At 42.4% G+C, this 15,000-nt stretch overlaps 1 protein-coding gene across 1 annotated transcript in view; it reads right to left on the bottom strand.

Moving 5' to 3' along the window:
- The window catches only part of lancl2 (LanC lantibiotic synthetase component C-like 2 (bacterial)), a 92,623-nt gene that overhangs the window by 46,981 nt on the left and 30,642 nt on the right, over window positions 1-15,000 (bottom strand). The window contains exon 5 of the mRNA XM_063207218.1: window positions 14,553-14,700. Coding sequence (XP_063063288.1) covers window positions 14,553-14,700 — 148 coding nt within the window. The remainder of the gene's footprint in view (window positions 1-14,552; window positions 14,701-15,000) is intronic.

Consider the following 15,000-nt stretch of genomic DNA (forward strand, 5'->3'; position numbering starts at 1 on the left):
GGATACTCCACCAATTTATCAGTTTGTAGGTAAAACTTGTATATTTCCTTGTTAATTTTGGTTCTGTTTAACCATCTGTTTTGTTTTATATTTGGTCGACATACTAAATGATCACTACAGCCAGATTTTATTTTTTGTTTCCAGTTTAAAGGCATGGATGCCGTTAGTTGATTGTATTCTTGTATGGTACACACCTGCCCGTACTTATGTTTTAGTTGTCTGTATGAGAGGATTTCACATTTATCATTTACTATGTCTTTCACAAAGAGAATTCCTTTCTTAAACATATGTTTTAAAAACATTACCTGCCCTCCACTCACTATATTTGAATTGAACCACAGCATTTGTTGTAATATTTCTTCTTCTGTTTCTGGTGGGTAGAACTGAAAATGTAGCCAGCTTTGTATTGCTTCCATTAAAAAGGTGGAGCCTTTCTTAATAATGCGTTCGATTTTGAAATGTGCTGGGCTTATCTGCAAAAATGGATAGAGTTTTTTCTCAAACATTGGGTGAATGCTTTCCAGTAGCTTACTTGAAAACCAGTCTGGGTTGAAATACATTTTTTGTATGAGAGACGCTTTTATTGTTTTGTTCATTGACTTCAGGTTCAAAAGTTGTATCCCCCCTGCTTCATAGTCATTGTAAAGATACGCTCGTCTAACTTTGTCCTTTTTACCATTCCAAATAAACTTAAATATTTGTTGTTCATATTCTTTAAAGAAAACATCAGGTGGTGAGGGAAGTGCTGACATCAAATAAGTAAATTGAGACACGACTAAAGAATTGATCAGAGTTGCTTTACCATAAATAGTCAGATTTTTGCTTTGCCATGGCTGTAAAATAGCACAAATCCTACTCAGTTTAATTTTGTAGTTAATCATAGATATATCTGAAATATTATGTGGTATGTGGATACCGAGAATATTAACGGCCCCATCCACCCATTCCACTGGAAGATCATAAGGGAGATGGAAATCACTATTCTTCAGATAACCCAGTCTCAGTATACGACATTTCTCATAATTTGGCTTGAGCCCTGATATCTTGGAAAAGTTATTCAAATCAATAATGAGATTATGAAGTGATGCATTATCTGGTTCCATCATAAAACTGGAATCATCTGCATACATGCACACTTTATTATTAATGCCGTTTAAATCCAAACCTTTTATCTGTTTATTAGATCTTATTTTCATTGCCAAGATCTCGATTGCAATGATGAAAAGGTAGGGGGATAAAGGGCAGCCTTGTTTAACTCCCCTTCTTATCGGTATTGGTTTAGTGAAATGTCCATTATTTAGTACCTTACAAACAGAGCCTTCATACATTATTTTGACCCACTCTATAAGAGATTCTCCAAAATTGAAATACTGTAAACATCTAGTAATAAAACTCCAGCTAATTGTATCAAATGCTTTCTCAAAATCAGCAATGAAAATTAGTCCAGCTTTATTTGTTTGGTCATAATGTTCAATTGTTTCTAATATCTGTCTAATACTATTTGATATATTCCGCCCTTGTATGAAACCTGTTTGATCATTGTGTATTATTTGTGGTAGTACCTTTTTTATTCGTGTGGCGATACATTTTGCCAATATTTTAGAGTCATACCCTTGTAAGGTGAGTGGTCTCCAGTTTTTCAAATGAGTGGGGTCTTTATATTTTCCACTCGGATCCTGCTTCAGCAACAAAGAAATTACACTTTGCTTTTGTGTGCCTGAGAGTGCACCTTTTTGGTAAGAAAAATTAAAGCATTCAAGTAAAGGGTTTTTTATCGATTCATAAAACACCTGATACACCTCTATGGGGAGCCCATCCAGGCCTGGTGTTTTTCCTTTTTTAAATGAAAAAATGGCATCTTTGAGTTCATCCTCAGTTATAAGACCTTCACATGACTTTTTTGATTCATTATCAATTTGAATTTTCTTTTGAAAAAAAGCATACGCATCATGATCAGTTAGTAGATCTGCTGAAAATATTGCTGCAAAATATTTCTCAATTTCGTCCATGATTTCTTCTTTTGTAGTTATTATAGTATTTTTATTATCTATTAATTGATAAATATTCTTCTTGGAATTATTATTTCTCTGGAGGTTCAAAAACAATTTATTACACCTTTCTCCTTTTTCCATCCATTCTGCTTTATTTTTATAATATATATTATTTGTATTGTCATTTATCAATTCTTCATATTCCTGCTGTTTCTGTTCCAGTCTATCCAAGTCATTTTGTGGAGTGTCAACTTTGTCTACAAGTGCTGTTAAAGTCTGTATTTCTCTTTTAATGTTCTGCTCTCTTAATCTATTTTGTTTCTGTCTGTATGAGGCCATTTTTATTGTGTGCCCTCTAAGAGAACATTTAAATGCATCCCATACAATTTGTGGATCTGCTGATCCTACATTATCTGAGAAAAAGTTCTTTATAAATATTCTAGTTTTATCTATGAATACAGAATCATCCAAGAGTTTTTGATTGAACTTCCAATAGGATCTCCCTCTTGGATGATCGGTCATGTCTAAATGTAAAGAAATTAACTGATGGTCTGATCTCATTTTATCTTCTATCATAACTTTTTTAACTTTTGATACTAAGGAAAAGGAAATAAGAAAATAATCAATACGGCTTGCTTGGTTTTGTCTCCGCCATGTATAATTTCGTGATTTGGGATTTTTCAATCTCCAAATGTCTACTATGTCTTTCCCATTCATTATTGCTTTGATCTCCTTTTGGCTGTGTGGATGATATTCAGTTCTGTTGCCTTTTTTTCGATCAATTTCCCCTTGCTGCACCACATTAAAATCTCCAACCAAGACATAGAAGTCACTCTCAAAAGTATCTCCATTCAATTTATCATGCATTTCTTCAAAGAAAAGTGGATCATCTACATTAGGCCCGTATACATTAACTAAAGTGATAAATTTGTCATCTATAGATATTCTCAAGATTAACCATCTTCCTTGTGAGTGACTATCAACGCTTTGTACTTTAATTGTTGAATTTTTTCCAAATAAAACCATCACCCCCCTTTTGTTTTTAGAACCATGACAAAATATAATTGGACCACCCCATTCATCCATCCAAAGTTGCTCATCAGCAGATACTGAGTGAGTCTCCTGTAAGCAAATTAAAGAGTAATGCTTTTCTCTAAGCCAAGCAAAGACCTGGTGTCGCTTTTTCTTTTCTGCTAAGCCATTCGCATTAAAACTTGCTAGTTTCAATTCTCCACTCAGCATCTTTAAGTCAGGCTACTCATTCATTCTATAATGGAGGTCATCATAATGGGCTCGGTCGTGATAAAGCCGCGCAGCCCCCGCCGGGCCGCGCGCACACACACCCCGCCAGCCCGGCGCACCCCGGCCAGAAGATTCTGACCAGAATCCACCAAACCAACAAAGCGAGTACGCGCGCCGCCCAACAGAAGCAGCACCGCCCCACCACGAAAACGCCCAACATTTCATATAGAGTAAGACCACATCTGTTAGGCTAAGGTTGTCAGATAGTTTCGTTCTCAAATATTCCCAAAAGAATATGTCTTCCCCCTCCTCCCCTAGAGCCCCCCGTTCCCCATTTAAAAATAACCCCAAAAGAAAAAAAGAAAAACAAATCAACATGTCCCCAAAATGAGAGACTGTCTCAAGGCACAACGCTACCTTGCTTTTGATTTCGATAACTTCCAAGTAGCATGAACAAAACAGAAAAATAATAAAATAATAATAACAAAAAAAATATACATGAATTATATAGGTCTATATGCCATCAAATAAGAGACATTTTTATGAAAGAATATAATCGGTCGTTAGTCCAAAGTCCTCGTCAGAACACTTGGGCAAAAAAAAACTTGCAACGTTGGCTAGGCCTACATTAAATTCTTCAGACAAAACTAAATAGGCTACAAGGGTTTGGCTTCAAGCGATTTTCTACAAATGTTCATTTACAAAATTATAAAGTAGGCTAGCCATCCCTTGTGCATAGGCTATAATCGTTGTCCATGGAAATAAAAATCAGTTTGTCCTACCGTTTTTTCTTTGGCTTATCGTCATACTCACAACCTCGTCGTGATCTTATATCCCTGAAGGGCAGGTTGACTACAGTTAATCCAAGATATCCAGTCGCCTACCGTTTTGGCTTCATCACAACGAGGAGGACACATGTCCTCTGTCAAACTCCGTCATTTGCGTCGTAGCCCACTCTTCAGATGTCTTTCCATTAGAATAAACAAACACAAAAGTAACAAAAATAATAATAAAAATAAAAAGTCGCCGCACTGGTTCATTTCATATCAGCCAACACTTGCTCTTTCTTGTCGTTTCTGTCCATTCACAACCACGTTGTAATATTTTTATCTCTGAAAAGCTGGTTGTTGATGTACAGCTTATCCCTAACTACGCGCGCCTTCTGTTTCTTTTTTTTGTACTCCTTCATGATAGGGATAAGGACGCGTCGTCTGTCAACAATCTCCCGTGGATATTGTTGGAACATTGAAAAATCTGTGCCTTTTAAATTCCAACCGCGTCCCAGCACTTCATCCTTGCTTTTGGCGTGGAGGAATCTTACCACCACAGGCCGGGGCTTTTCCTTGTCTTTTTCTTGGCCTAGTCGGTGCGTCTTGTCGATTACGGCCTCAGTCACCTGCGCCTCCGTCAATTTTAAGATTTCCTTCATAAAGGTTTTGACCAAGTTTTCAGTTGCAGAGTTGTCTTCCGTTTCTTGTTCTTCAAAACCCATGATCACAATATTGTTCTGCATGCTTCGACATTGAATTTCCAGTATATCGTTCTTCATCTCTTTGTTGGATTTGGTCAGGTGTTTCACTTCTGCCTGCAGGGAATTCACCGTCTTTTTCAAGCTCGAGTTTTCTTTTTTCAGATCTTCGATTAATGCATTAGTGAACTCCACAGATTTCTTTAGATCCGCTATATCACTTATCATGTCATGCAGGAGATCCAATTTGTCGAGCTTTTGAATTTGTGCGTGCATTCGATCCAGCATTTCTCGGTCTGACGGAGTCAGGCCTGCCATTTCGATTTCGCTTGCGCTGGATAGGTCTAATTCGGATCGCGTTCTCTTGGGTTCTTGTTTGGGCATTTCTATGTTCAAACAAAAACGTAAGATGTTCTTGTCTGTTTTCCAAGTAATTTTTGTTTTGTTCAATCACTTCATATGGTTAAATCATTGTTAGCGTTAGAGCCATGAGACCTCACTCAACACCCATCCGCCATCCGCAGTGATTCGATTCTTTTCCATGTTTAAGATTTCCCCACGATACCATACGATACGATTTCGGGTGTTTTTCCCAATCAGTTCTCCACTTCTATTATGTTGCAAAATTAACAGCTAGGGCATTGGACAGGGCCAGCAATTCGATTATTTTCGATACACAAGAATGCCGCATAATACAATACGATTCGATCATCGGGCATAGAAACGATGCATTTACACCCCTAGTACAGAGGCAGTCCGACTAGATGGGATTGCGGGCTTGTGTTTTGTTCCAAAGTACAGATGAGGACAGTACAGCCTTTCCACTCTATCTCCTGAGTAGTTGGAGAGGAAATTAAATATGCTCCCACTTAACCTTTTGGTCAAACAGCCATGGGAAGAATGCAATTTGTCTACGGCTTTAGATATTAGACTTCTGATTTTATGGATAGATTTTGCTGTACGTTATTCAATTATACTCACATGTATTACTCATTTACTTATTTATTACTTATTTATTACTTATTCACTACTTATCGGTAACATTTTTAAAAGCTTTTTTAAATTATGGTATAATTTAAATTTTGTATGTTGAAGAAATTGCTAAAGGAAATCAGGCATTGCTACGCTTCACGTAACGCTTAAAACATATCTTGTAAGCAAGTCAGTAAAATAATAATTTTCTGAGCATGTCTTGAGCTTCAGTGGTAGCCTACTGCTGACAAGTCACACAGACTGTGCCACACAATGAGCTACCACACATTTAAAAAAAAAAAAACCTTTTATGTTGATATGCTTCAAATTCTGTACACCACAGGAATTCAGAAATGCTGCAAACAGCAGCAGATTGCTGCAATATAGTGTTTCATGTCTTGTAGGCAAGTCAGCATAACAAAGAATAACACATATTTTTTTTTCTGAGCACGCTTCTGCTGACGCGCATGAAGTCACCCAGACCGAGCGACCTTTCACCCCAGGCTAGCATGGCTCCAAGTAGTCACTGTGACCTTAACCCCAGGGCTAATACGGCTGCCTGCAACACAACACAAACACATGCACTGGCACATTTCACTCCACTGCTTGAGCGATCCAGAGTGCTGAATATTTCATAATGTAGTGGGTTTAAAACCCATGTTACCCATAGAGAAGCACCAGACGGACACCCAGAAATGACCCACAATCAGAGGCTGGAAAAGCGGCATTCTAAGAAGAAGGATATTCGGGAAGAAATCTGTGTAGGAAATGGAAGTGGTTCTGTCAGGCGGATCTATCAGACACCAGGAATAGGGTTAAGGGGGAAAAAGGCAGAAAAGCAATGAAGGGTGAAGACCATGTTTCTGGAAAAGGAGGTCTTTCCGCAGCCTAGGGCTATTGGTTCTACCGCACATACATATGAAGATGCCTGCAGGGGTAAGAACTAGTGCTGTAACGATATTGCATCGAACAGAGAAATCGCGATACTCGGAGTCACGATACTGTATCGCGGTGCAAGAAGGCAGGATTGTGATACACCCTTTCAAAGTTCTGTTACCCTTCAGTTCAGACAAACAACCTGATGGTGCTTCCAAGCTTCAAATCAACACCATTATCATTTATGGAAAAAAATATCTATTAGTAGCCGCTTGTAACCTATTCTACCTATAACTAATCATAGCTTTTATTTTAAATTAAAAAGATATACTGTATTTAAAAAATCGTGGGTTGTATTGAACAGAAGGTCAAAAATCCGGCTACAAACTGAATTGTGAGTTGAGTGCATCGTTACTAACCTGGGTCTCACACAGATGGTTGTTACCAACCACGAAGATGGGCGAAAATGCATGAGGGTCTGCGTGAGAAGCAGGCTATGTCGTTATAGCCCTAGTAAGAAGTCTTCTAACTCTTCTATCTTCTTCTATCTTGCAGGCACACAGGCACACAGGCACACAGGCATGCATGCATACAAGACCTGCATTTAAATGTGCCGTTTTTTTTTTTTAAAACAACTCTGACAGTCTGTGAAATGCTCGTGCCAGGAATGACAAAGACTGTACTAGATTCTTTGTGAAACATGGCGCCATAACAATAATAATAAATAAATAAATAAACAAAATAAAATAAACATAATAAGTCAAACAACACCTCCCTCAGGAAAGTCTCTAAAAGCACCTGAAAGCGAAAGTGAAAGCCCATTGGGAAACTCCAACTCCCATTGTCATTGTGACACAGCACTCCACAGCACACAAGTGAACATGGCACACTGCACACAACGAAACTGCATTTATGCCTCACCCGTGCAAGGGGGCAGCCCTCAGTGGAGCCCCATGGGGAGCAGTGCGGTGGGACGGTACCATGCTCAGGGTACCTCAGTCATGGAGGAGGATGGGGGAGAGCACTGGTTGATTACTCCCCCCACCAACCTGGCGGGTCGGGAGTCGAACCGGCAACCTCTGGGATGCAAGTCTGACGCCCTAACCGCTCACCCATGACTGCCCACCTGTTCAGGTCCTATTGGTTGAAAATAAATATACAGCACTATAACCTGAATTTATAACTACAGCAATCAGAAAACAGCAGGATGGGAGAGATGACAAATGAATCAATGCCTATCCATCTACATAAGAATACAGCCATATGCACACACACACACACACACACACACATACTCAATAGACAGAAAAAGCTGTAACACGCAAGCACGCACGCACACGCATGCACACGCACGCACACACGCACGCACGGACACGCAAACACACACCATTAATAGAGTTATAGCTATAGTTATAGGGCTTTTTTCCTTTATGTGGGTGTTCCTGAGCTCAAAAGAGAGAGACAGAAGAGGAGAGAGAGAGAGAGAGAGAGAGAGAGAGAGAGAGAGAGAGAGAGAGAGAGAGAGAGAGAGAGAGAGAGAGAGAGAGAGAGAGAGAGAAAGAGAGGGGAAAAGAAAGAGAGGAGAGAAAATGATGAAAAAGAGCAGCAGACAGCTTAGCTTTGCTGACACAGGAGACTTTGAGCTGGGTTGAGAAAGCTCTTAGATGCCAACAGGTCTTTTTTTTACAACGCCATAGACCCCACCCACCCCCACCTCACCCCTCTTTGTTATGCCGTGAAAACACATCCTTGCTTTTTCTCTTGCATTTAATATTTCTTCTGTGCCTCTCCTCTCGCCACTCAGCGGCCCACTGTGAGGAAATTAACACCGGAGGGCTTTACACACACACACACACACACACACACACACACACACACACACACACACACACACACACACACACACACACACACACACACACACACACACACACACACACACACACACACACACTTCCAGTCTTATTTCCATTTCCCGGGTCCATTTTATTTATGTCGAGCCAATAACAATGTAAATAGTCTCAAAGTGTTTTACAGAGCCCAGGGAGGTTTGGAGAGAGAGAGAGCAAGAGAGAGAGAGAGAGAGAGAGCAAGAGAGAGCAAGAGAGAGCGAGAGAGAGCAAGAGAGAGAAAGAGAGAGAGAGAGAGAGAGAGAGAGAGAGAGAGAGAGAGAGAGAGAGAGAGAGAGAGAGAGAAAGAGAGAGAGAGAGCGCAAGAAGAAGAGCAGGTACTACGTCTACAACAGTGAGGGAAACTGAATGCCTTTTCTTTCCCAGCTATGCTAGAAATCTAGACCCTGGGTTGAACCCTAAGGAGGGAAAGCAGGGTTTGTTTTCTCAGCAGTGTGAAGTACTGGAGGGGCAAAAAACACTGATAAGATATACAGTACATATTCATTAGAGTGTGCACTCCATGGGGGCACCAGAATATTTAGGAGTGTGTCTGTGTACGTGCAAATAGTGTGTGTGCATGCTTGACTATGCGTGTGTGTGAGTGTGTGTGTGTGTGTGTGTGTGCGCGCGCGCGTTTACGTGTGCGTCCCAATAGAAATCTTCATAATCACTCTGACAGTATCGGCTTTAACCTGAATCCTTTCATTATCCTGAATGTTGCGTCTGAGAGTGCACTGTGTGTGTGAATAAAGATAGGAAGGGCCCCACAAAGATATAAAGGTTGGTCTGTGTGTCTACATGTGTGTGTCACTATAAAAATGTTCATAGTCATTATCCTGAATTTTGTGTCCGAGTGTGTGTATATATGCATGTTTACAGTGCATACAGTATAAGCCGTCTGTACTGTGAATCTAATGTGAAGAATATTATGTGTCCCTGTTGCCTTTGCGACAGAAGCTGGGCTCGTGTGTGAGTGGGTGTCTTCAGAGAGGGTGTGTGGGTGGCCACAGTATGGCCATAGGGAAAAAAATCATGCATGGATGACTGTGTGTGTGTGTGTGTGTGTGTGTGTGTGTGTGTGTGTGTGTGTGTGTGTGTGTGTGTGTGTGTGTGTGTGTGTGTGTGTGTGTGTGTGTGTGTGTGTGTGTGTGTGTGTGTGTGTGTGTACAAGCATGTGGGTGAGAGTGTTTCTGTCACCAAATCTCTCTCTCTCTTCACATCCCCTGGGAAGGTTATGTTTTTGTTTTTGTTGATTAGTCTGTCTGGTAGCAGCATTATGCAAAAAGTTATGAACAGATTTTTCAGGAAAATCTTCAGGATTGCAAGTGAACAACCAAACAATGTGCAGAGGTCTGCGATTTCTGAAGTGATTTTCTGTTGTCTCATTCTTCCCCTCAACCCTCTCTCCATCCCTCCCTGCCTCCCTCTCTCCATTCTTATCGTTTCCTCCCTCTCCCTCTCCTTCCCTCCCTCCGTCTCCAGTGCGTGGCTGCAGGCTGCATGCTGTCTGCTATAAATAGCAGGAGTGGTGGAGAGGGGGGCAGCAGGAGGGGACTGGAGCCCTGCAGTAGCAACTGGCCAGGGGGGCATCTCTCTCCTCCCTGGCTCTCCTCCTAACATCACCCTCTCCAGGTCTCTCCTCCCTGGCTCTACTCCTAGTATCCCTCCTCTCCATCTCTCTCTCCTCCTAACATCACCCTCTCCAGGTCTCTCCTCCCTGGCTCTACTCCTAGTATCCCTCCTCTCCATCTCTCTCCTCCTAGCATCACCCTCTCCTGGTCTCTCCTCCCTGGCTCTCCTCCTAGCATCCCTCCTCTCCATCTCTCTCCTCCTAGTCTGATCCTTTCCATCGCTCTTCTCCCTGGCTCTCCTCCTGGCACCACCGTCTCCATCTCTGTCCTACCTGGTACACCCTGCTCTCCAGCTCTCTCCTCCCTGCATCTCCTCCTTCCACCACCCTCTCCATCTCTCTTTCTTTCATCTCTCTCTAAGTCTATCGATGCCCCCCTCAATCTCTCTCTACCTGCCTTGGCTGCGTCTCTCACCCTCTATCTCTGCCCTTTAACAATCATATTTACCCAAAGCAACTTACTGTCCAACATAGAACATGATCATACCGTACAATGTATGGAGGGAATATATTGCTGCATTCTGTATCTTATCTCCTTTTCACCGTTATCTCCCTGCTCTCTATTCTTTCCTCCCTCTATGTCTCTCTCCTTCTCCCCCTTCTTTCTTCAGGCTAATATTCAGGGATGTTCATTCCACCCCTCTCCCTCTCTCTCTCTCTCTCTCTCTCTCTCTCTCTCTCTCTCTCTCTCTCTCTCTCTCTCTCTCTCTCTCTCTCTCTCTCTCTCTCTCTCTCTCTCTCTCTCTCTCTCTCTCTCTCTCTTCAGCAGCCCATTCATTCGGATCAATACAGCCTCTCCGCAACATTCTAAAGACACACACACGTGATTAACCCCCCTTGCTCCTCCTCTATTATCTATCCCTCCAAAGACTCTCCTCTATCGTTCTTCTGGTTTCTTCTTCTCCTCAATGGTTCTATCTTTTTACCCTGGCAGTCTTTTTTCACTCTCTGATCAAGGAAATCAGTAGATGAATGTTAATAGTACAACACCAAAGTTAATTGGATTGGATTGACACCCAAGCACATAAGAGACCACACAATTAAAAAAAAACCAGTGCATTGAGAATTTAGCCAAAAAGGGATGCAGGCGATAGCAGCCGTGTTTGTTGACACAAATAAACAAATAAATAGCCAAGTAACCAAATAGAATGCATATCACATGACTGCATTGTTTTAGATCAGATGCTACTGCACTGTGTATTTGGTGTGTTCACTGTCCCTTGGCAGGGGGCCACAGACCACAGGCATCGATCCCCCCCCTGATGAACTGCTGGAGCTTACGGCACAGACTGATAACTGATAACTCTCACCGCCGTCCACATATCTATCCCCAGGGAATAGCAGGGAGAGAGGGAGAGAGAGAGAGAGAGAGAGAGAGAGAGAGAGAGAGAGAGAGAGAGAGAGAGAGAGAGAGCAAGGGAGATGATCCAACACAAGAATGAAGGAGCATTTGTGTGTGTGTGTGTGTGTGTGTGTGTGTGTGTGTGTGTGTGTGTGTGTGTGTGTGTATGTATGTGTGTGTGTGTTCCATGGTGTTTGATGGCATGGGGAGTGCCATTCTTCTCCATTTCCTCTGAGTAAAATATTGAGCTACAGGCCCCTATCCCATCCCACTTACCAGCCATCTGCTCTGTCGCACGCACGCACACACACACGCACTGCGCACACACACACACACACACACACACACAGACGCACACGCACACACACACACACACACAGCTCAGGCTGCAGCCTTGAGGCTGGAGGCTGGGTTTGGAAAAACTGCCCAACAACGTTTACTTTTTATTAAAACTATGGATCTCAGGAGTTGATTGAGTTCATTTAATTAGAGCGTAGAACTGTCGGACAGATGGACGGACACTAACAAACAGCATTATGATATAACAGATGGACAGACACTAAGTAACAGCATTACAATTCTTTTTTGTCCCATTCCATCTAGGAACACAGTACACAACTAAACAAAACTGTAGTTACTCCTTCTCTCAATCTCTCAATCTCTCTCTCTCTCTCTTTCTCTCTCTCTCTCTCTATCATTTGTGTACATTGACAGACACAGACACAGACTTTTCCGGCTGACTCGGACAAACCAGACAGCACACACAGATGGCTTGTTGTAATAGCTTGGATGCAGCCCTCAGCAAATATAACATACAACCCCCCCCCCACACACACACACACACACATACACACACCTACATCAATACCCATACAAACATTTACCCACAAACAGCACACAATCAAACAATCCCATGTCCACACTCATTGCCTTCATACAGAAGAGCTCAATTGACCACTGCTAAGATGGGGGGGGGGAGAGAGATGTGTAATGCACTAGGAACGACTGAAAGCACACACACGCACTGACACCCACACACAAACACACACACACACACACACACGCACACGCACACGCACTCGCACAAACACACACACACATTTCACTCACTGGGCCACACTGTAAAATGAAGTTTTATCTGACCCACATCAGACACACAATCTAGACAAGCCTTGTTCCCACACCCACTTTCAATCAGAATAGAAAATACAAAATGGCCATGATCCGAGTCTGATTCTCATGAACAGTAGATGGAAGTTTTAATTAGAAATGTAATAGACGTAACTGAATGTTCTGCTTAAATTGCCAGGATGAATTGTAATGCCTATTGCTTATGAAGCATTTGCACGCTCATTTTACTAAAGACTATTAAAGTGATACTGTACCATCATTTTTGGACATAGGGCAGTCATGGGTAAGCGGTTAGGGCGTTCCTTGTGTGCTGGGGAGTGCTGAGTCACAATGAAAATGGGAGTTTGAGTTTCCCAATGGACTTTCACTTTCACATTACACCTCTCTCTGAGAGAAAATGATTGAGCTTTACCTTTGGTAAGTATGGCAGTGCAAATGTTACCACCAGGCTAACAATTAAGATTGAGTCCAATGAGACCAGCTGACGGCTTATTTCCAAAAATGGTACACCAAACTGCATTAGACTCAATTCCAGTTACAAAAATCTTGTTAGGTAGGAGAGCCGAGGAGAAGCTGTCCTTCACCATTTGAAGCAGCGTGGCAGTGCAAAGCTGGTCAGGCAGGCAAGGATACGAGACTAATGATGGAAGATTTCAAAAACAATGTTAGGAGCCTTGGGGAGAAGCACGGTAAAAAGGTCAGCAACTTCTTGTTATTACCGCTGTCTAGCCCCTAAAATAGCCTCATTAAAACAAATGCACCGTCACTGCACTGCACTCAGTAACTAATGAAAAGCAAGCCAAAAACAAGAAAGCCTTGGTCAAGTACATCTCTATATCTCCTAAATAGGAACAGAGGCTATTCATGTAAACAAACACCTGACTGGACTAGCTCGTGGGATGTAAACGTGTGTTCATAATTCAATGCACAATACAGAGTGCGTCCCATGTAAATGTGTGTTCATTATGTGTAGTGTGTGTCCATGTAATCCAGGTTCATGACATTCAAGCTGCTGCATGATCAGGGCTGGTTTAACATGGACTGGGGCCCCTCGGCTACAGGATACTGTGGGGCCCCCAGCAACAGCAAATTTTGCAACAAATTTACATAGACAGTGTCATAATTACGAGCTAGGAATTAAGGGTAACCCGTCTACCAACTGTACTCAACACGACAGATGAATTTTTCAATATCATATCTCGTCACAATTCTGCAATTATTCACTTTTGGCCAATCAGTGGCCACCTGGCAGGTGGAGGGGGCCCCTAGGCTGCAGCCATGTCTAGCCTGTGCTTTAAGCCGGCCCTGTGTATGGTCACCGCTGACAGACAGTCCATGTTTACCTTTCCATTATTCTACGTGTAGGTCAGGGGTGGCTGGTGAACCAAACCCTTTGTAGTGTGATCAGGCACACTGGGTATGGGTTTCTGCTGAGGGCTTTTTGACCCTCAAATGCTTCTGTACTGTAGATGTTGGGTGGTAAATGGTTTGGATGAATACGAGGCTTTTCTACTCCCTTGAGACCTCAGACTTTTACACGCGGGCACAAATGCACACATCACACTCACCTATTCATGCACACATTCTAAGTGTTTTGCTCAAGGACACTTTGATGGGGTCAGGCCGAGCAAGTTATTGAACCTTCTATCACTGCTAGTCACCATCTCCCTCCCTAGTCTCTACCTCTGTTGAGAGCTTTTTGACCCTCCAAGGCGTAGGCGTATACAGTAGTGGTGCTCAACTTAGTAACGGTGGCCTCGTCGACAGTGTCGGGGCTGATCTCTTTGTTGATGTAGAGGATTGTTTAGAGGTAGCCAGCCCTCCCTCTACAATGAAAGCTTTCTGACCCTCCAAGGCTTCCATAGTGGTACTCACCTTAGCAACGGTGGCCTCGTCTACAGTGTCGGGTCTGATCTCCTTGTTGACATAGAGGAGGGTGTAGAGGTAGCCTGCCCTGCTGTACGATAAAGGCTTTTTGACCCTCCAAAGCTTCCGTAGTGGTACTCACCTTAGCGATGGTGGCCTCGTCCACAGTGTCTGGGCTGATCTCCTTGTTGACATAGAGGAGGGTGTAGAGGTAGCCTGCTCTCCCGTAGAGCAGCTCATCAGGAACATCAGAGTCAGGGGACAGCACCGACCTCTGCAGCTGCAGCAGCCTGACATAGACACAGACAGAGATTTTTTATTTTTGTTAAGATTTTAATTTCATTTTCTTATTATTTTATTTATTCTTTTTTCATATATATTCCATAAACCTGGGAGAGACACATAGATATAGGCAGAGAGAGATTTGACTTGATTTGATTTTATTTCCACTTTGCCTTCTCTTTTATTTATTCGCCTTTTCTTTTACTTATTATTTATTGCCATGTGTCAGCAATGCTATGCTTCTGAAATGGCAACGGAGCTCCTTTGAAGTTGAAGACGGAGTGTGGTTGAAAGACAGAGAAAGAGAA

This window comes from Engraulis encrasicolus, chromosome 9 (assembly GCF_034702125.1).
Source record: "Engraulis encrasicolus isolate BLACKSEA-1 chromosome 9, IST_EnEncr_1.0, whole genome shotgun sequence".
NCBI lineage: Eukaryota > Metazoa > Chordata > Actinopteri > Clupeiformes > Engraulidae > Engraulis > Engraulis encrasicolus.